The sequence below is a fragment of the Tachysurus fulvidraco genome, chromosome 7 (assembly GCF_022655615.1).
Source record: "Tachysurus fulvidraco isolate hzauxx_2018 chromosome 7, HZAU_PFXX_2.0, whole genome shotgun sequence".
Classification (NCBI taxonomy): domain Eukaryota; kingdom Metazoa; phylum Chordata; class Actinopteri; order Siluriformes; family Bagridae; genus Tachysurus; species Tachysurus fulvidraco.
The window spans coordinates 8,133,207-8,157,364 of record NC_062524.1 but is presented as its reverse complement, the minus strand read 5'-3'; the positions used below and the strand labels follow the sequence as shown (position 1 = coordinate 8,157,364).

The 24,158-nt window shown below is 35.1% G+C and overlaps 1 protein-coding gene across 8 annotated transcripts in view; it reads left to right on the top strand.

The window, feature by feature from the left end:
* The window catches only part of adgrb2 (adhesion G protein-coupled receptor B2), a 371,126-nt gene that overhangs the window by 323,640 nt on the left and 23,328 nt on the right, over positions 1-24,158 (top strand). For 5 of the 8 annotated variants that reach the window (XM_047816852.1, XM_047816848.1, XM_047816851.1 and 2 more), the window contains 6 exons: positions 4,308-4,400; positions 11,323-11,362; positions 11,568-11,582; positions 12,582-13,276; positions 21,671-21,706; positions 22,830-22,943. In XM_047816852.1, the coding sequence (XP_047672808.1) occupies positions 4,308-4,400; positions 11,323-11,362; positions 11,568-11,582; positions 12,582-13,276; positions 21,671-21,706; positions 22,830-22,943 (993 nt within the window). The remainder of the gene's footprint in view (positions 1-4,307; positions 4,401-11,322; positions 11,363-11,567; positions 11,583-12,581; positions 13,277-21,670; positions 21,707-22,829; positions 22,944-24,158) is intronic. The other 3 variants (XM_047816845.1, XM_047816846.1, XM_047816850.1) reach the window with 3 other exon arrangements.

Here is a 24,158-nt window from a genome sequence, read left to right as displayed (position 1 = left end):
CCACTATACAAGTCACAAATAAATAATAATAAATAAATACGAAATAGAACACGGACATTAATATAAACCGTTTGTTATAATAAATATAATAAATGTGTATAATATATAAATAATCCTTTGTTACAGCCCAAATTACTTTCCAAAAATTATTCTGTTAAAAATATAATGTGACACTTTATAACCAATCAGATTTCAGAATTCAGCCATGCTGTGGTATTAGTTTGTTTGTTTGTTTTTTTCCTCATGCAGACACTGTACAGTTTTTAATAGAAACACAACCAAAATGAAAACTAAATTGCTGTATTAATATTACTATATACTATACCATAAAATATCCTATTATGATATGAAATCTCTACTGAAAACACAACTTAGCTCCGCATGGATATTTCCATGCATTTTAGTCATTAAAATGGACTACATAAAATTCAAGCAGCAATTACATATCAAAAATCTACTAACTGTCAAAAAAGCTTGAGGTAATGCCTATATGCATTTGTAACCTAATTTCTTGTGTTATTTTTGGCTTTGCTTTCAGAAAACTGAAGTAGTAAAACTGGATGTAATGGAGGATTAGTCAGAAATCATAACCTGCACCATATTGTTGCTCCAAATCACAATAGTGGGATTACGAGGATCAGAACATTATGACTGAGGCAGGAAGTGCATGCTAAATTTCCCTGCATTGCCTTACTCACCGTGCACCAAGGCTTCTATCCAAATCCTTAGCACATTTTAAAGTTGGCTTCACTTTACTGGCTAATAATAAAATGATCATTTGGTTGCAGAAGTGCTAAATAACTAAGATATATATATATATATATATACATATATATATATATATATATACATATATATATATATATATATATACATATATATATATATATATATACATATATTTGAAATCAATACCCAAAACCGGGGTATTAGCGTTAGATAAATCCGGAATTAATTTTGCTAAGTACATGAAAATCCTTGACAAGCGTTCGATGTAATCCTTAATAGCTTTTTTGCATAACAACAGAACAGAGAGGAACCTAGCAAGTGTGTCAGGATCACGCACAGCCCTCCCAGTTTGATGTGTAAATTAAACCCAGTTCGGTGTTGTAGGCATCCCAGGAGCAGTAGAAGTGAGAGACAGCAAGGATGTGCTAGGGCGTCACAAGTAGTCCGTATATGCTAGGATCCTAGCATACATCATTTGGAAACTAACATATCGCATTGGATTGTATTGTTGATGCAAACAACACATTAGTTATTCTTCATAATGCTTATGGACACAAGTTTCTGGTGGAGAGAATGTGGATATAGGGAAAAAAAGAAGTCTTCAACTAGTACGAAAGAAAGTGAGCGATTTTCCTGAGAAGGATGGGCAAAAGAAATCAGCAGTCCTTCCGGGAATTTGCGATACTGCGATGGCAAGTAATCAAGTAAACTCTGGAATATTCAGAGCAGCTTGCAGTTCTTCAAAATTTGATCACGTCATCAGATCACACATTCAGCCAAAACCCACTTCCAGACATGTTCATCGAACATGAGTGCAGCTATCACAGAAAGTAATTAGATATGTGTAGAGAGTTAAAGAGAAAACAAAACAAAAACAAAAAAAAAACTTGGCAAGTTGCATTGAAAATAGAAAAATCAAACATTCCTGGCATCATCATTTTGCCAACATTTGCCCACACACTCAGAGAGCATGGGCAGTTTTAATGCTGTGTCTCCCGGCCACTGATAGCTATGGCATTGCTGGGATTCAAACTCAATATGAAGATGGAACAAATGCTTTTTGTCAGTAGGGAGCTTTTTTTTTAGAATTTCTAAATGAAAGTGTCTGAATTCACATTCTGAACTGTTAGTGCATGTAACATAGATACTGCTATACTGTATGTATACACATCGTATCTCTTTCTTACTATTTCTATTCAGTGTTTGTTTAATTTTTGTGTTCTTGGGGAGCACAGTGGTTTGCTGGTTGGCATGTTTGCCTTAAACCTCCAGGGTTCAGGGTTTAAGTCCCGCCTCTGCCATGTGTGTGTAGAGTCGCCATACCACAGGCTTTCCAGTGGGTACTCTTCTTTACAACCCCAGTCTAAAGACATGCTTTGTAGGCTGATTGACATCTCTTAATTGTCTGTAGTTTGTGAAAGGGGTATGTGTGTGTGTGTGTGTGTGTGTGTGTGTGTGTGTGTGTGTGTGTGTGTGTGTGTGTGTGTGTGTGTGTGTGTGTGTGTGTGATTGTGATTGTGATGAACTGGCATACTGTTCAGGATGTACATTACCTTGTGCCCACAATCTCCTGGGATAGACTCCAGGTCCTCTGTGACGTAATAGGATAAGCGGTTTAGAGAATGGATTCATGGATGGAACATATTTCATTTATATGCACAGTCTAGAAAATGTGACGCATCTTGAGTCTTGAATTCCATGATTTCAGATTTACTTTAATCTGTGTATGTATATGATATATAATACAATTCAGAAATGTACTGCACTACAACTTGAAAAAGAAAAATCATATGAACATTATGATATTCATATTTACATATGAGGTGATGTTGGGTCATGGTATACTGTAACATCTGCTTGTCTCGCTGCCCCAGTTTTCATCATGAATGTTTCATGTGCATGTCTGAAGGTGAAATACTGACTGTAACATTATTTTCTACAGTATGTGTGATACGTATAGGCTTTTTAAACAAAGTTATATGTTCACGATGCAGATTTCTGTAGCATCAATGCAAAGAATTTTTTCATAATAACTCATTTAACTGTGATAAAGCAGACTGTCATAAACATCAGAGAAAGAATGTGCACTCAGACTGTAATAACTAGCTCATAAAATGAATCCAGACCATCTGTTGAAGGCCATTCTAGGGATACCAAGCAGGAAAAAAATATGAAGCGTGAAAGGATAGTATTGTAATAAATAAGGGAAACATAACACTAGAAAGCAAGACAGAACAGAATGAGATACATTCTTTATTTTAGCAACGTTTTTATTCTTTTCATTATTTCATCATTATTCCTACCACCTAGAGATAGATAAAGCCACCCCAGCATGGTCCTAGTAATGTATATTTTGTATTTTTATGGAAGAAACTGTGATGCAAATGAATATTGACCTATATTTAATGTTAGAAAGCATCAGGAGAAATGGGCTATTTCAAGTTTGCTGTCATTAATGGTGTCATTAGTGCTCTTATTATTTAAAGGATGTGTAAGCATTGACTATGCAGTGGGTTTGGCACTCAGGGGTATAAACTCATATCAAAGTTTCATTAGGAATCTCATCAGGCTGCCCTGCCTTGATTGCTCCCCTAACCAGATTAAAGTGATAGATTCTGCTTTGTGAGTCAGGTCTGTCTCCGTCTCCAGCATACTTATTATCGTTATTAGTTCTGTGTTAGCAATAAACAGGGCCTTGGAAGGGATTGTTTATGCTTCCTTCCACGCATTTCCTTCTGAGATGTTCTGGATATATCAGAGCGTTCGATCTCGATGTCCCGGCGGGCCGATAAACGGGACGGATAGTAAAATGAATATGCAGTTTAATAAACAATGGATGATTAAAATCTTTCAATCAGGAGTAATTAGCAGATTTAGTAGCATAGAAGAAAGTGTACATTCAGCAAGGGGCACTTATATCTACATATCAATGCAGTGTTGTTGTTTTTGCTCTTTTTTTCTTCTTCAGACTTTTAGCCTTATCCTTCTATTCTTAGTATTCATATCTAGCTAAGCAGAAGAAATACTGTTTAATTACATTGTCATGTTTCTGTCTGGAGTTTTTTATTTATTTCTTTTTCTTTTTTTTTTTTCTAAGACAAGCTGAAAAGAGATACCTTTTCCCATTACGGTGATGAAAATCTCTATTCTGTTTGATACTGAAAGGAAAGGAGAGCCATTATCACTGGACATTCCTTTTTTGAAGTATTCATACATATTCATCTGTTGAATTCCTCCAGGCTAGAACTTTTTTTTTTTTTTTCTTTTATCAGTGTTGGTTTTATGTAGTGTGTCCATGTGGTGCAGCATATTGCTGGAAGATAGAAGAGTAGTTCGGAAAAATAGCATGATCATTTCATGAGAGCCAAGAACAGGAACGTGAGGCTATATATAGAGGAAAGTTGTAATGAAAGTGGAAATTTGAAGAATGGAAAAAAAATAGAAAATATGTTCTTTAATTTCAAATGAAACTCTCGACCTGCTGTGCTACTATTACAGATTATATTATACTGTAGGGTTAGATTAAAATTTCTCTTTTAAAGTTAAAATCTCCCTCTCTCTCTCTATTGCTCTCTCAGGTACAGGATGCTGTGCGCTGTAGAATGGGAGGATGTAAGGACGACAGCGAAAACTCCCCAGATTCCTGCAAAAACGGCCAGGTGCAGATCATGGTGAATAGCATCTCATTTCACGTCATCCTCTTCATACACTTCACTTGATTTGAAAAGTTTCCAAGCATTAAAGAACTGTTTTTTTTTTTAATTTTAATTTCATTTAAATTTTTTTTGCAATATTTTTATTAAGTCTATAAAATACTCAGTGCAATTTCAACGTTTATCTACATTTCCATGAGCAAAGTCGGTGGTGTGATTATTTCATTTCTTCATCCTTTTATTTTCCCTCTTGTATTATTGCTTCCTTTTCAATAGAGCAGATGAGTAGAAATAATGGGGATGCTAAATGTTCCTTTTAAATGGCTCTAGTTAAGGAGTGTGCTCCTTGTTCTTCGAATTCTCCCCCTTTATTCCTTCTCTGACAACCACAACCACAGGCATAGGAATAGCCACAGGCATAATCACTATCTTCTTCCATGCCCTCACAACCCATTGCCCAAAGCCAGAATTGAAATACAATCAGAAATTCAGATATTATATTTCTTAACCCCTTTTGAACTGAAGGATGCTTTCTTTTCCTATACATCCAGTTTTCCTTTTTTTTTTTTAACATTTAATTAAACAGTATTTAGAACAAACACAGATATAAATTTGATCTAGTTATTAATGAAGAGTGTAGACCGTGTAGCTGTACAGTATATGATCTGTGTAGCTACTCTCAGCCAAAAACTGAAACAAATAAGCTTCATGCGAGACCTGGTGTTGTCTTCTATTGTTGTATCCAATCTGCCTGAAGGTTCAATATGTTTTCTGAGATGATTTTTGCTTACAATAGTTGTAAAATAGTGATTATTTTTCATATTTACCATAAACTTCCTGTCAGCTCAAATCTCTCTGAACATTTAACTCTTAGACCAATGTACATGATATAAACAGTAAAAAAAACATCAAGTCCATCAGGAACTGAACTCACAATTCCCTTTATTCACTGATGCTCCTGGCCGTATTCTGAATGATTTTGTGCAATGTTTTGCACAGTGCTGCCCGATGGTGGATTCATATCGTGAGTGTAAACAACACATCGACATCAACTTTATGTGATAATTCCCTGAGTCAGCAGGGGTACCTAATAAAGTGTCCAACAAATAAACCATATCAAATATCTCCTGGTTTCAACTCTTAAAGCCTCAAGAGCTTTGCTTGCAGAGTTGATGAAGGTCATGTTGTTATTATTAATACCTTTAATAAGAGTTAGCAGGGATGATGAGACTCGCTCGGAGGCCAGTGCGAATCTACAGAGAGATGATTCTACTCTGATAAAATCAACATTAACTCACTTCATGTTTGACTGATTTCCACAGTGATGTAAATGAAGGCTCATGTAAGTTCGTGACAGAATGATCATAAAGTCGTGAGGTGCAAATGTTCTAAATTTGTGTAGTAATCGTAACAACAATAATACATCCACTACTATTACTTCTAATAAATCAGACTATGCGTAACAACACCAATAATAAACTCAGGCTTACATAAAATAAAGTATGAGTTTCATGCAAAACAAAAATACATAAAAACAACATAGATCATGTCAGAAACTAGCTTAATTACATCAGTATACAAATATATTTTCTTTTCTTTCTTTCTTTCTTTCTTTCTTTCTTTCTTTCTTTCTTTCTTTCTTTCTTTCTTTCTTTCTTTCTTTCTTTCTTTCTTTTTATTAAATAGGTCTGTTTTGTATCTTTATTCCAGCATTCAGCTTTCCACAAGCAGAAATTTGATTAAAACAAAAAGAGAGAAATTAATTAAATGCTCGAGTGAAATCACAAACTGTGGCTTAATACCGACGTCCTGCTGTAGCAAGACGTAAGACTTATAGCTTCTACTCAAATAGTCTACTCTATAGTGGAATAATTAAATTAAATACACATCAAAATATGGCAAAAAATGCATTTAAAAAAAAATGCTGTACTTAAAGGCAAAATCCTCAGTCCAGAAAACATACTGACAAACACTTTACTGAAATGTTAAATATATGCGTCCTCCTTAAAAAACATCATCATTTTAATCTTTATACAACCTCTTTGGTAAACATCATCACATTTTATCCATTTATTATTAGCTCTAATTTATGCGGAGCATCCACCATCCACTGTGAACGAGCTGTCGCTATAGAAGCAATAGCGTATTAGAACGAGTACATACTAACAAACATCAAGAAGAATGTAGAACCAAACAAAAAGCGAGAAATGTCTGCTCATTTATATGGTGAAGCTTTCTGGCTTCTCAGTAACACAACAAGCACATTAATACAACATGAGTCTAACACTTATGCCTAAGCCAGAACTGCCGTCGAGCTGCTGTTAAAGAAACGTCATCTGTGCTTTCTCACCAAACGGATTGAAGAATTCAGCAGCACTGCGGTATAAATTACTTTAATATAGTCACGCAACACATGTTCAGGAAGCAGAATACGAATGATGGATAAAGGTAATTTGAATCCATATGAGGGGGCAGTTTAAATGCTCTTCTGGCTATGTCAGACTGTTTATACCTGAACTGTGCTGGGGCAATTAGTGAAAACATCGAAAAAGTCATAAATCTGTTTCCATTTGTGTTTTCAGTTTTCCAGAAGTGCTACGTTGGTTCTTTTTTTCCCTCTCTCTCTCTCGCTCTTTCTATTCCATTGTGCTTCGATTTTTAATATTTCATCAAAAAATACATCAGTGCACCCCTGACACTTTAAGACAGTGCACCCTCTGATTCGTAGTCAGCGTTCTAGACGAAACAATTCAATTCAATTCAAGTTTATTTGTATAGCGCTTTTTACAATGGGGTTTGTCTCAAAGCAGCTTTACATAACATAAACATAGAACAGAAGGTAAACATATTAAATTATAAACAGAAAAATAGCTTATTTATTTCAGATAAATCTCAGCTTGCTGTAATCTGGATCACACATTTAGCTTAATGAATTTGTATTAATCTGTTTTGGAAATAAAAGCCTAAGAATTAAAGTAAATCTGAATTTCTTTATAAAGTATTATTGTGATGTAATAATAATTGCATTCAATAATCAGAGATGTTTAATGAGACAGATAGACTTAGAGACATAGGAGAGGTTGTTGGATCTACAAATTTCAGCTAAAGTTCACTGTTTTATGTCTTTCTCTGGTGGGACTTCAAACCCAGGCTTCAAACAGTGCACTGAAACATTTTTTGCCGTTCTTAGCATTGCACCCTTATGACCTGAGCTCATAAGCTCTTCCAGCTTACAGGTCACATCGTTCATCCTACCTATTAACCATTTTAACTTGGATGAGGTGGGTTGTGTTTGTGATGTTTGAGCTCAGCTACAGTATAGCCATAGTTTTCCAAAGCAGTTTATTTCTTTATTTGTGAAATTGAAGAAATTAAGACTGCTGAAGGAGTTCTGGATAAATCACACCACAGGTTGAGTTCAGTGTGTTTGTTCAAGTCCTTTGTCCGTTATGAGTTATAAAAATATAAAAGTGTTTTGTTGTTTTTTCCATGTGCATCATGTGTTTTGATATTTTTTATTTTTTAATCAATTCATGAAGTCACTGGAAGAATTATGAATTGCTATATTATTACAACATAATTAAGTTTACTGTTTATTACAGAATCGAAATATAATTTATAATTTCTACAGCTTATGACCAAATTGTACTTTACATGTTATCTGCTATAGTGTGTGTGTGAGTCTACAGGGGTGTGTGAACATGTATGTGTGTGTACTGCATGTGTGTGCATGTGTGTGTATGTGTGTGTGTCTCTATGTGTGTGTGCATGCATGTGTGTGTGTATTTAAGAGTGCAATCAGTGGCATAGTGTGAACAGATTAGATGGCTAATTAGATAAGTATTTTGCAGTCAGCAGGTTTTACTTCTAGTTCATTGAGTGTCAGGTTAAACAAGTGTCGATTGGTTTCTGTGAACTCAAGTGCATCTTAGCATAACACACACACACACACACACACACACACACACACACACACACACACACACACACACACACACAAATCACTTTTACAGAGTCATTGTAAAAATAACCGTGTTCATATTACTGCAACATGATGGTGTTTTCCTGCAGTTTATTGGCTTGGAAAATATTTCATCATTTTTCATCTCATTTTTTTGGTCAATACACTCTCTTTTTCAGATGTTTTTATTCACGTATTAGCATAAAAACAATTGTGGGCTTTAATAGTCAGAATGGGTCTGAAATGTTCCTGCTTTAAAATCACTACCGATTTGTTCCCATCCAGCAGGCATAATTAAGAGTTTGATCATCTGATTGCATTTTACCTGTTTAAAATTTAAAATGTGCTCTAATCAATCTCTTTCTTCAGCGTTCAGGAGACATATTGGAATATTGAAATGATCCCTACTGCTAAAGATTTTTATATTTTTTTTGGTGTGGAGGTATTGCAGTAGATTGTGAAGGTGTTGCGATAGACTTTTTCTCATGAAAGATTATGATAGTTGAACCAAAACTTTTCATTTAAATATGCTCTCTCACCCAAGTGCCAACCGTCTTTGTGCTCTCAATCCACCTCTCACACTATGCAGAAATAGCTCACTTCTGCTCAGTACACAGCTTTCTCAACCCTCTCCATACAGTCAATGTACACAGCAACTCTATACAGTACAGTATGCACACATATTTGTCAGATTTCTACACAATTCCTGATTCTGCTACCAGTATTACTTTATTTCTTATAAGGAAAAAAACAGTCAAATTGATCGAAAAGATGACTTTGTGCTTTAGTGAGTTGTAGGCATACTTTCTTCCAGACTGCATTAGCAACATGTCATGTAATGTGAGAAGAAGATGGATTCAGATGCTTTAAAACGCTTTAATTAAAGATGACGGGGATTTAGAAACAACAAGGTCAGCAATAATCATTTAAAACACAAGAAGGAAGTAACAGAACAAGATCTAGAACCAGAATAGCAACACGGAGCAAAACTCTGAACAAACACAGAAACACAAAGTTTTAAATACATAAACTAACTTACAAACTCAAAACAGGTACAAAAATAAGAACGAAAAAAAAAAAAAATCAACAAACATGACAGAAACAATAAATTGCAATGAAGGGCAGAATACGGGACATGAACCAAAATAGCAACAGGCATGTCTATGAAAACATAACATGTTGGTGCAAGGGTAAGATTCCAGACATAACAATAACATGAAAATTAATAACATTTACAAATAACTGTGTAAAAACTGTATCCATCTTTAAGTAGTGTATACATGTTTTGCTAACCAAACTGAATGAAAGACTTTCAAAAGGTTGGGTAACTCTGTATGTATTTTCTTTATATTGACGTGTGTGTGTGTGTGTGTGTGTGTGTGTGTGTGTGTGTGTGTGTGTGTGTGTGTGTGTGTGTGTACAGGACGTAATTGTGGAGATGGTTGGGGGTGGTTGATGAAATCCCGTCACCTACAAATTACGAAGCATGTTAGGCTCGTAAAAGACTTATAAGGCAACAAAGTTTATACAAGAAACGTATAATGAACTCGAATGATGAGCTAATTTATTAGTTGCTCAGGAGCTCAGGAACATAATACCAAATTGACTGTACTGTATATGACTGTAGAAGGGGCATTAATAATAATCACACTCTCCAGTATTTATAATTTATATTCACATTCCATGCTGTCACCCAAATGAGGATAAGTTTCCCTTTTGAATCTGGTTCCTCTCACAGTTTCTTCCATCTAAGGGAGTTTTCCCTCAAGACAGTCACCTCAGTCACCTCACACTTGCCAGTAGGGATAAATAGGGATAAATTCAAATAAATTTACATAAACATTTTTTATCTTTGGTAAAGCTACTTTGAGACAATGTTCATTGTTAAAAGCACTATAAAAATAAATCTGAATTAAATGAAATGTTGTGCTCTGAATATTCATATCTGAATTTGAGTTTAAAGTGAACATGGCTTAAGCTGGGAGCATTTTTTTTTTAATTGAATGGAGTGTGGAAAATGATTGTAGCTTTAAATCAAGTTCTTATCTCACTACAGTATCTGACTTCTGAATATGTAAAATAAAAAAAATTAAAATCTGAGTGTATACGTATAAAACTATTATCTTAATGACTATGGAAACATTCCAGAATTTCTTTCACATTCATTACTGATTTGTTACTATTCATAAGGCCACAAAAGCAACCTCACACAGCTCTTACCTCTCGTACGTTTAAGGTTATTGTGTAAAAGTGTTGAAAATAGTTCATATTTAGGCAGGCAATAAGGTAATAAGGCAATATTATTCATCTGTCAGCAAGATTTCATGGAATGAAAATGGATAGACACGATTTCCATACTATCTGTTAATACCTGCCATACATACAGCACATTCAATGTAATAAATCATTCAGAATCCATTACCTCGCTAAAGCAGCCGCAATCGAAACTCTAATGACCGAGTTACAAATGAGGAGAGCTACAGAGTGTCATCACCAAAGAGCGGAAAAATTGCCTGACAGATTTGCATGACGTGACGTGTCTCGGTACTTATGTGCCAGAGTAAGAGTTGAATCAGTAGGGCGCTATAGCGGTAGAAGTATAAATAGTTCTTCCATCATCTCTGTTATGTTAATGCTGTAAATAAAACTAAAAAAAAGAGAAGAGACAACAACAAATGAAAGCCATATTTACTATTTGTGTGAAGTATATTTCAGCATGTGTATACGTTAATATTTGTAACTCTTTATGTATGTTGTCTCTTTACAAGCATGGGGATTTATAATCAAAGTGGGCTTTTATAGCCTTTTATTTTAAGTTGATTAAAGGAAATATGATTGCAGTCGCTTGCTCTTCATTCCTGAATAATAATTATTAGCTGAATAAAATCTTAGTTCCAGCAGTGATTGGTACTCATGCTTTTATATTTTATTATACAGGCATTTATTCATTTTCTCTCTTTTTCTCTCTCTCCCACACAGACTGATTTTGAGAAAGATGTAGACCTGGCATGTCAAACAGGTACACGGTTCTGTCTTTCAGCTCTTTCTTTTTTCCTTCTTCTGTCTGAACGTATCTCTATTACTTGTACTTTTCAGTTTTGCTGTCAGTCTATTGGTTTGTCTGTTTGTTTGTTATTATTTAAATGATGAACATATAGACAATAGAGATTTATGTAGTGCATGAATAGTAACATTGATTAACATTGTCTTCCCATCGTTTGCAGAGAGGGGACATCCATGTAAGTTTAATTGAAGCGTTTCTAATTAATTACTGTATGTGTATTTATTTATTTATTTATTTATTTATTTATTTATTTATTTATATTTCAATGACAATTGATTTTTGCATTATATTGCATCAGAAACGCAGCACGATAGCGAATTTATGCCTTCATTCCCATATGCATACCATGCACATCACTAGCCAAAAAATCCTGAAAAATCTGAATTTTAAAATGACCTGTGTATCAAGCAGTTTTTCGAAGATCAAATGACAATCATAGGTGAACAGTTGAAAATAAATCTTAATTAAAGTGAAATACATCTCAGATATTTATGACCAGGTTTTTTTTTTTTTTTTTTTTGCATTTGACTTTAAGCAGTGATCATAATTTTCTAGTGATGTCTGTTATTAAGATAATAATATGTTGAATCCTTTTCCTCCAGGAGGATTATTGAATTTTTTTCTGTGCATGCAAATCTGTAAAACTTCACCAACACCAACGCTGTGCCTCATTTCTGTTTCATTCCTCCATACCTGCATGCTACGATTCAACAACATACCATGGGGGAAAAATTACATCCTTGCTTCTTGCATTACTCTGAGATTTCTGGCTTTTTTTCCAATGTGCTCATTCTTTTTCTCCCATATCTTTCCTGTTATCACCCCATCATTTATTCTTTCCTCTCTGGCCTCTATTAATCTCACATATCTGCACACACGGGCTAACTTTTTGACCTTTGTTATGCATTTGTACAATCTGTCTATTGTACACTGTCTCTCTATCTGTCACCGTCCATCTTTTCTCATTTTTTCCCATTCTTCCATCTCTCTACTTTTTGCTGTTCACCTGTTTGCTCTGAGGTCTCTTGCCGTCTATCTTGTCTTGTGCACTCGACTGCTTCTGCTTCTGTCTCTTCCTTCTCTTCCTGCCTTTGTGTGCACTCTCTCTTTCTTGTCCTCCCTCCTGCTGGGTTCCCCCTTTTCTCTCTCTTTCCTCCTCCTCTCGCTTTCACAGTCATCTTCAAGGAGGTGAATACATGCAACCCAGCTAGCATCACGGGTACACTGTCACGCATTTCCCTGGATGACGAGGACGATCCCAAGTTAGCCACCCATCAAGAAGGCATCAACTTCAGCAGTCTGCCCGGCAACATTCCCCCACCCAACCTCCTGGCACAGGTGCCAACTCTGGGCACGTTGAACGAGCTCAATGAGACACCCCGGAAAAAGGATGTCAACGTGGAACAGCAGGGGCAGCACCAACGCTCTGCACCGGTTTATCTGTGCACCGAGAGTGCACTGGGTTGGGCAAGGCCGTCCACTGCTGCCACTGATCCAGCCAGTGGTGAAGGGGACTACATGGTACTACCTCGGCGGACGGTCAGCCTCAAGCCCAGTGCGATACAAGAAGAGGAAAAACCTCTCAATATCAGTGTGGAAGACCCACCTTTTCCTCCACCCCCTTCACCTATGACCCTTCATCCAGGCGACAGCGAGCCATACCCAGCAGAATTGGACCATGTAGGTCTGAACCGATCCTATGGTACTGTCAAGCATATACCCGGCCTCGCAAGTGCACACATGTTGGCGGTGAAGCAAAGCCGGCCATCCATCAGACAGATCTTCACTTCCGGCAAGGCCGAACGTACTAGGACCCTGCCCCGCAATTTGGGCAGTGCTAATGCCAATGTCTCAGCTGGCTCCCTGGAAGTAAGTAAAGCTCATCCCTTTATTTGGCACCTTGGTTTAAATCTGTCCTGTAAAAATTGGGACAAGGCCATCTGTAATTACAAGGATGTAACTGGCAGCACTCTTGTAGTGCACACTTTTCCTGAAAAGGTCTGAATCGACTAGCCAGACCTTTTTCTTTCATTATTTATCAAAAACTTGCGGTATTAAATTTTCAAGAATATACAGTATGGTTTCAACATGAGACAAATAGCTGTTTTACAGTTATTAATTAGCAGACATGTTTGCCAAAAATATCTTACAGGGAATCTAACTAATCGTGTTCCTGCTTGGAAGATGACGTTCGTTTAGGGAAAAGTGACTTTTGCTACAGGTGACCGTAAAATGTCCCCTAGCAAAAACAAGACCAAATGGAAGAGCCACAGTTTATGAGTTGAGACTAGTACACACACACACACACACACACACACACACACACACACACACACACACACGTTAAGAACTATTATTGAATAAGAAATCTAGCTTTCAATACCAAGTAACATCTAATATTCGATCAAGGTTCATCAATCAACTCCAGAGATAATAGCAGATGAAAAGAGAAGATAAGAGAAGCATATTTAGACAATTATTTCACCATTGTTCAAACACAATTAAGACATGTCTTGATTTGATTGTATGGGAATATCCAGTTTACATACATTAACATAACGTGTAGGTGAGCGAAGCAGTTTGGTGAGAGATTTATTTAAAGCCAAGCATGAAACATCATTAAAGTCCATGATGGGGGTCAATAATACAATTGTTCATGACCTTAATTGGAAGAACAGATACAGTAAGAGCTGAAACCAGGAACCATGGTAATAGGCCATGTTAGATACAGTGAGGAAAAAGACATATTAAGGCACTCTTGTTTTTTTTTTATTATATAGTATACAAACAATGTGTATGTCCAAGTTAAATTCATACACATAATGTGTTTTAACTGCATATAAATAGGTATATATTCATAAGCATGAAAAAAAAAACATATTCAGACACCACAAATGACCAACATTATACTTTTCACAAAGCTGTTCTTGGCAAGTACTGACTTTGAGACATCTATAGTAACAAGTAATTAGATTTTTGCAGCACCATGGTTCAATTTTGGCCAATTTCTCTTGCCAAATTGTCTTTAGCTCCCTAAGGTTATGGGGGCTCTCTGCTGGATGTGTAATTTAACAATCCTTCATAAATCTTTATTGGAATTCATTCATGCAAGGCCTTGTTGATTTTTTTGACTCTGTGTTTGGTGTCAATGTCTTTTGACTCTTCTTTGAAAAGTCAAGAATCTCCCCAGAATATTGATTGATGAGATTAAAGTCTCCTTTAATATTTCTTGGAAAATCACTTCTTTCTTTGATGATGTGTAATGCCCTAGTATTATTTGCGGGGGAAAAAAAAAATCCTGATCAGCTGATGCTCCCACTCCCATGCTTCTCTGCATGGTATGCTGTTCATAGGAGCATTCTTTCTAGAAGCACGATGAGTTTTGATTTGTCTAAATGCTTTCAGATGTGCAGTTCTGTGCTTTTTTTTAACTGAGGAGTTTAAAGTTGGAGATAATTATGGTGCCATTCAGTGCTCATTGTTCTCTGTGTAACTGTTGTTCCTGCTGCTTTCAGGTTGTCCTGCAAATCATTTGCTGACTGCTAGCTTCTGTCTGTATCGTCAGTGTCATTAGTCTGAGAGCTTGTTGTGAAATCTTGCATGGCACGACTTTTTGGGGATGATTAATTGTCATCCCATTAGTGTATACACGTGTTTGTTTTTAACACTGTTGTAGTGACAGAAATCTTTAAGGGTTTTGCTTTGGCTCCATTTAGAGTGTTTAATAATATTGTAATTGATAGAGATTTTTGAGAGCTGTTTCACCTTCAAATTTAATATCTGTAACTGTGCTTATGAGCATCAGATGTATTATATAGATAAAAAAGGCTTATAAATACTTATTTACTAATACTTGTCCCCTTACAGTATATACACATAGAAAAGCAAGGTATACACAGACAAACAAAATAAATGAGTTCATGCTGATAAGATGAGCACAATGATGTGTGGAATAAATGGAGCTATGAGACGGGACCCAAACAGGATGAGATGTATGACAGTTAGCTTCATATTATTGTTGTGACACTCTTTATTTCAATCAAATAATAAAGGCGCTAATTGTTGCTGTCTGTATGTGGCACCTGTTACTGATTGAATTATCTGGCATTATCCTGCTACTGCATTCAAGACGTGAGAAATAAAAAAACAATGGTTGGTAGTGGCCTCAGATTGTTGGTCTCTGTGTACAGGAATGAAGAGGATGGGATGGCAGAAAGGTGACAGGTATAAGAGACAACAGGAATGTAGTGAGAGATTATTTAAAATGACAAGACAATAATAATGAGCAAAAATAGCAGATCTTGACACAACCAAGCTAAACTTATGGAATAGTTTTAGACAAAAAGTCTAGTATATACGTTCTGTACATGCACTCAGCATAAACTTATCAGGGCTACTTTTATACACCCGCACTTTTAAATGTTATAAAGCGTTGTAAAGGGTGTTCTCTAAAACGATCATATCATTATCTAGTTCATAATCCAGATAGATAATTGGGTAGCATGTTCAGGGTCTAGACGTCTGTTCACACTCTTCACTTGGATATTGTCATAACCGCCAAAATAACCCTGTTTTATCCTTTTGTCACAAAACCCTGTCAGAATGCTGTCTGTCCAGTGATGAGTTGTGTATTTCTTCATCCATATGTGTGTTATACATGTGTGACTATAATTAACCATGGTCCCTTAGTGAGGCACAGATGGAGGAGAAGATGCAATGCCAAAGAAAGTACCTGGGTTCTGTCCTGCTTCGTTAAGAACGGACGCACACCTGCACAGCACTTTTTAAACTATAAAAACACACACACACACACACACACACACACACACACACACACACACACACACACACACACACACACACACACACCTTGTTGTGCAGTGGATTCAATTAAAGAGCATCTCACAGTATGAATGCAGGAAGTAGACACATAAAAATGAGCGCTCTAGAGCTGACATTAGTGCTAATGGCAATGTATTAAAATATAATAATAAAGGTCATTTGTCATTTAATAGAATAGACTTCTTTTAGTTTGAACATGTAGAGCTCTTGTTTGACCAGTTTTTTTATGCATTTAAAACATTTCTACATTAAGAAAACAAATATATCTCCAAATTGATCAGTAGATCCAGTTTTAAATAGATGATAAATATTAAAAAAGCTGATAATTTATTAAATTCCAAATTATTTTAAAAACCCTTTTCAGTTTTGAATAAAATAAAATCCATTAGCAATATATATATATATATATATATATATATATATATATATATATATATATATATATATATATATATATATATATATATATATATAAACAGCACAGGAAAAGAATTAAAGCAAATATCTGGTGTTAAAAAATTTGTATTAAAATGCTATGAAATTTTCAAAAATGTAAATAAAAATTTAAATAAATAAATAATAATAATAATAATAATAATAATAATAATAATAATAATAATAATAATAATAATAATAATAATAATACATTAAAATAAGAGGGAATAAGATTGTGTAAATGTTGTAATATACAGTACAAGAGAGTCTGTTCCTTTAATCATAGTTCTACAGTTATGAACATGTTATGTCCAAAATTTTATTGGGATCATCTTTTGCAGATAAGTAGTGATCTTAAAGGACCACTGATATCCTGCTGTTGTAGACAGGCCTAAGGACACTGACTGCTAGTTTGCTATCTAAGTAAACTTTGCTATCTAAGTAAACCTGGTGCAGTGAAAGTCTCAGATCAAGAAAAGGTCGCAGCTTCTGTTCGTCAAATACCGTAACTGACATTTTACCTCAGGTGATGACAATCAACTCAAAAGCCACTGATACTCAAACAAATTTACTTGTTGTCATTTGCAAATGTATAATCTTTGATAACATGTCGTGTAATGTTGGTTTTCCAGTAAGTAAGTTATAAATGTAGACAGTGACACATATGGACAGTGTTTGCTTTCTATAACTATTATAATTAAGTCCTGTAAATAGACATTATAAAGTAAACCAAACAAATTTTAATAATTTATATAGATGATATACTTTCTACCTATTTTTTATTATTATATATTTTATATTTATATTTTATTATTAAATAGAAATAAAATAATAAATATTATTAGACATAGTATGGGCAGAACCTCCCAATTCCCTATTCACACATGAAAAAAGGGAGACATTGTTTATCATTTCTATATCTTATTTATTACATATTAAATGAAACACAAATTAAACCGATAAATATTTGATTTTAGAACTTTGATTTTAAATGATCAGTTTGGTTCAGAAGTATGGGATTTGTTTGTTTGTTTGTTTGTTGGTTTTTATTTATTTATTTATTTATTTCGTGCATTTGTTTTTACTTTTTCACTTATTGCAATGCACATCAACGTTATTAATCACCAATTTAATTTCAGTAAATTAAGTTTCTGTAGTTTTTCAAAAATGTATATAAAGGCTTTTCCTGGGCTTTTAGCACAATTCACATCAAATATGTTGATGTCAGTGTATACAAATGTACCTTCAATACTTGACATTCATCTTTTTTCACAGGACAATTTAAATTCCCACAGTAAAATTTAACTTATGGTATGTGTATGCACATTTTATTTCAAAGTTGTGAAACAGGACTTTTTAATTCATTGCTCATAAAGTTTCATTCTCATAATACAATGCACCATAAGTAGGTTTGTTTTTACTTAAAATAACCCAAAACCAAAACTTATGAGTCAACACAAAGTGCACAGAAGTGCCAGCCCTTTTTCCATCAATAAATCTAAATGCTATTACTATGCAAATTGGTAATGCTCGCCAATCCTGCACACACCCACCTCCTTCTCCTGGTAAACTGTTGGTGCGTGTCACATGGCTAATAGCTGTTTGATCAATCAAGTTAATTGCCATGACAGAGTTAAAAAAATTAATCAATTAATTAATTAATCCTCATCATGAAGAGCCAGACCATGTTTGGTCAATAAATAAATTGAATTAAATGTTTGCACAGTGTCATGTTTGAATATTGCAAGTGAAGCTTGTTGTATAGTTTAGTGATCAAACAGTGTTGAGATGTTGATGGGTGGCGAACAAACCACTCGATATATAACATTGTAATAACTGAGAGTTGCTTAGGTTTTTTAAACTTTCTGATATTTACTGCCACATAGAAACCCTGCCCTTTTTGTCCAACTCACATTAATAATCTTTCATCAATTCCACAATTTATCTTTCTGTCGAGATAAATGTCCATTGCTTTGACGCAGTGTATGCTTACTGCTTGGACTATTTGTTTGGGTTTTATTTGGTTGGCTATTGAGCTGTTGAGGTCACTCAGACATGGCAAACCTAACTGGTATGGTGTAGACCTTAAGAATATCCCCAGACAAAATATGGAATGGACCAGATGCGAGAATGGAAAGCATGCAAATGACCTGATTGAGCAGAGAGTCAGTGGCAGCTCCCCATAAAGATTCATAAACTTTTGATTTGCATGTTTAAGTTCATTATGTTGATATAAAATCATTGAAAAGAAAAAAAATCCAATCATAATAATGGTAATTAGTGGTCATTGAATATTGAATATTGTACTTATATTTGCTGACACTTATATGTGCATACTGAATATTGATAACTGAGGCATTCCCTGTGTGTTTCTCTGTCCAGATTTAAGACAGTTGGAAATATGCAGTTTTACAGGGTCTTCACTTGTCAGCGACACATCTGTGATACTGGTTCTTCTGAAGGTCGAAGCCAAATGAATATTAATCCACACAAGTTGATTTTTTTTAATAAAGAAGAAGTTTTTATTATTACCGTTATTGGTTCTTCACATATACCAGATTTGAAAATTGTGGTCAGAGTACAGGGACAGCTATGCTGGAGAATGCTTGTTACTTTTCCCCTTGTTTACCAAAACAAGTCTTTTGTTTCATTAAAGGCCTCACTTTTCAATCATGAACAACAACAAAAGCAAGTTTGACATCACAGCACCAACCGCTTCGTTATAGTAGTTTTACATGTGTTATGAAATTGACTAGTTGACATGACTGCATACCAGGTTCTTACTTGGTAGTCAGTAAATTTTCAGCAAAGACGATGCACACCATACAGCCCCTGAATCCACTCCTTAAGAGCTATAAACCATACTGCAAGCAAGAATTTTGGATAAGACCTAGATGCACTAGAATCTGGTGCGATAATTTCCAATCACACAATATTTGTGTTGGCTGAGCTTTTGCATTCTCTTAATGTTATTATTGTGTATGTAGGATATATTACGATTGAATAGAAGTTTCTGGCATACTATCATTACCAAGTAGGCTGGAGTTTTCAGATGACGGTTTGCTAATTGGTTTTGCATTTTGTGTGGACATACAGTATACTCCTTTGGATGTATTTACTACATACTAAATGATCTGGGTTGGTTGGACATGCAAAACAAAAAACAACACCAACAAAAAAGCATTTTGCCCATAATGTCTCCATGGGGTAACCCCTTAAGCTTTCTATAAGAGCTTCTTCTATATAGTATGATGGTAGCCCCAAGGAGGTGTAGAACTACACTACCCATCAACCCCTGCATGTCACATGAGTCTCACAAATCACTCTCACCTGTGTCTTATTAATAGTTATCATCACCATGTAAGATCTAGTTTTTCAGCATCTGGTTGTCAAGCTTGTTGTTGTAGTTGTCCACCGTGTGTGTTTATGGTCCTTGTTTCCACGTTCATTGTTTGTTTGTTTGTTTGCACTTTACAGTAATTAATGAAGTATCTGTATTTGCATCATCTCACATTCGTGACACATAGAACCATGTTATGAAGCTAACACTCACATGAAGCGACCAATGATCCATTGAGGAACCGGTGATTACAAGAGTAGAATCATTTTCTCCCCAAATGCGTTGTCTATTTTTACATAAAGACCATTTAGGATGCAATACTTGTCCTGGTAGTGGCAAATATGGAGTGTCCTCATAGATAAGTGTGTATGAACAGTTACTCTAATGATTCCTCTAAGTTTAATACAAATATCCTTATATCTGAGAATATTCCAGACATAATCCTTGCGGTCCCCACTGAACACTTATTTACAAACAGCGTTTCAAATTGAAATGTAAGCTAATATATTTGTTGGCTTTATGAACATGATTGTTTACCTTGGATAATTTAAGATCTTGAATATGTATCTTGAATGAGTAAAGTGTATTATGTAAAAATTGGAATAAAAAGAATGTTTGTCAGATGCCCTGTTAGATAAGTAATCCTCCAGTGACTTCAAGTCACATTTGATTGCATATGGAGCATGATTAGAAAGTAAGATGAGGAATTTAAGTTCATTTCAGTATAAAAACAAATAAACTTTTGATAACACTTTCCATGAAGCTCGTAATCATTACAGGCATTATAACCATGTTCATAATGCTAGGTTATTAATTTTCATAAAACTCACAATTGTGTTTTAGAGATAATTGTAAATAATACATAAATACCCATGTGTAAGAACATAGCAAACAAAGTGAAATTACAGTCACAAAGTAGGTCAGGCAAGGATCTAAAGACCATTAGTCAAGTTTAGCAAGTCGAAAAGGTGATTTAAAGAAAAATACAAAAAATAATATTGCAAGGGTTCGAATAAATTAGTCAAAAACAACTGGACACAACACTTACTCAAACATAGAGATTGACAAGACTTTGCAATAAATGGTTAGACATGAACTGCTTATACTGTATATAGGCAGAAAGTGTTTGTTAAAAGTCACAGTATTGCTCTAAAGATCACAAGCTCTACTGAAAAGGAAAAGGAAAGGGGAAGGGAAGTGCAAAGCAAGGCAAGGCAAGGCAAGGAAAGGAAAGGAAAGGAAAGGAAAGGAAAGGAAAGGAAAGGAAAGGAAAGGAAAGGAAAGGAGGTGTCTTGATTTTCTTGCACACAAAAGGTTTCATAAAGGTTTTAATATCTTTTAAGTTTGGTTTTTTTTTCAGTTCCTTTAAAAGATTCTAGTTGGGTTACACTTAGGGTTTTACACAGAAGTCTTAAACATTCTAGATTTATTTGTTTTTTTTTTCCAAGGGACTTAAATTATGTACCTTGTCATACTTCTGGGCTTTTGCCCAAATAGTTCTTGCATGAAATATCCAATCTCCAAATTTCCACGGTTATAGTCAATATGTGTCCCAAGGGGTGGGTCGATAGGGCATCTTCATAGGCTATTTACTGACACTCTTCTGTAATTTATCATGTCTTTTCTCCACTCCCTACCTTTCCCAGAGGAAAAGAGTACGATACTCTGAGCTGGACTTTGAGGTAAGAGCTTGTACTCCCTGTATCCTGGCTTAGTGTTTGCGCTTCTTTTTTGCTTTTAGCAAAGGAGTTGGATTGCTGTCTTGAGGACCCAATGGCATTGCTGCTTTAGTGCTTGTATCCCCTTGCATTTGTCATTCAGAATAGTAGTCATTCAATTCATGGTAGAGTTGTTCAGTGTTTCATCAGCCTTGATTCAAATCATGTACTGGATTGAAAATAGAACTCCTTTCATATTGCCCCAAAGCAACGCTGCCATTTGAAATCGGCAACAGATGCTGCATGAGAAGATCATGAAAAATCTGGTTTGTTGAAACGTTGAGGCTGCAGAAACACTGGGCTGTGAGTGTGTGATTATTGAGAGAGTGCGCAAATAAGACGCCTGGAGAATGACTAAGCTCTGGAATCCAGCAAACCTCCAGTCAACTTCAGATTTACTAGATGCTACTTGCTTTGTTGCAAGTTATTCATGCATCAAAAGGATTTGCCTCTTAATCCTAGATATTTCAGGCCAATTTTACTCGGGCTAGTGGCTGGAGTTTTGCTTTCCAAAATGGAGGCATCCTCTCAAGCAAAGGTATGTTACTAACAACCCCAGCCGCTTTTCATTTCTTCTACCATCCTGGACAGCACTGCATGGTGTTTCTACCTGAAAACAAAAGCTTAATCAGTTTTATAATAACTGGTCACTCGTGCCATTACCGCATCCGGTGACAAAAGATTAGTATGAGGTCACAGCACCTATGCACTCTTAAGCTTAATTGGAGTTTGACTTCAGAGGGAGATTTGACCCAGGTTTATCTAAATTTAGTGGCAAACAGCCATGTCTATTAGGCTGCCTCTTAGCTGTAAACCACCTCTAATTAAATCAGGACACAGGACAAGAATGTCCCCTACGGAGAATGCTGCTGACCAAAAATACCCTGCTGTGCCACTGATTCTATTGCCATTTAGATTCTCAGTTAAGGCTAAAAAATTCCATTGTAATAATAAAGGTTGGCAAGTGTTGCCAGCTATATACCCCGCCTCCCAGTCTGTCTCTTCCATCATCACCTTCTGTCCCCTTCACATTTATTCTGTTTATTTTTTTTTGTTTTGTTGCTTTTTTTTTGTACCTTCCTTCCAGAAAGTGATGCACACTCGCAAAAGACACTCAGAGCTCTACCATGAACTCAACCACTCCACCAAGTTCCACACCATAGATAGGTATAGCAGGGACCCTGCCATGGCCAAGTTTAAGGTAAGAGTCTAAACCATGCGTTTTTTGGGGGGAACGGGGCATGTGGTACTTCTGCACTAGTCTTATAGGCACTTTAAATCAACCATCACAAGATCTGTAATGTATCACTCTAATATGAAACACTGTCTCATCATATCTTCACAGTGATTAACGATTTTATTAACACTGTACACTCAAGATCTTAAGGCAAAAATTAATTCAAAATTATTTACCAATTATGGGAAAGATTCATACAGTTGTTTAAAGTCTTGGTTTTGGAAAATATGTTTTAGCATCTGAAAGTATCATTTTAAATAAATAATTGGAGAATACAGGACTTCTGATCATAAATCGACTAATTCATAGTACATGATCTAATAATAAGGATCTCAGTGTGAGTCTGTGGTGACAAGTCAGTTATACTTGAAAGCCCTAAATGGGAACCCTGGAAAATGTCATTTTAGAAATTCTGTATAAAATCTTTTTGCACTTTTTTAAAATTCTCTTGAAATAGTCCTGAAGGTTACATTCGGACATCATAGTTCATGTGCTATTCGTGGAAAATAAAGCTTTTTACTTGCACAGTATTTGACAATATTTCTAATCTAACTCAATATTTTACCTTGTGACACTGTAACTACGTGTATATAACATTACTAACATCAATTTCAGGATACAGTACACAGTATATGCACAGCCAGTAAAAATCTTTTGAACACCCCATAATTGTATTTTAATAGCTTTTTTATTTAATAGACCTCATTCTGGACAATCTAGACCTAATCTAATTAGAAAAAGCCTAATCTTTAACACCTTTTTAATATTTGTAAAAGCAATAAAGATGTTTTTTTTTCTTTCTTGAAGTTTAAAAGACAAAACTGTAGCAATAAATGTTAGCAATAAAACCTAAATGCATTGGCCTTGAAGGCTTTCTCATGTCAGGGAACTAAATGGAAGTCTAGACTCTTGACATGCTTTTAATTTATTTATAGACCATCCACAATACAAATCCCTGTATAAGCTATGACTAAAAATACAATATCATCTGCATGAATGAAGACTTTGATGAATGAGAATAAAAAACATGAGCATTGTGCTGAAAAATGTGATAAATAATAATAAAAGTATATTTGGTTAAAAAGTGCTATATACTACAAATATTTAAAATAGCAAAAAAATAATAAATTATAATATTATTATATTAAAATATAATATTTTAAAATTATTTTTATAGTA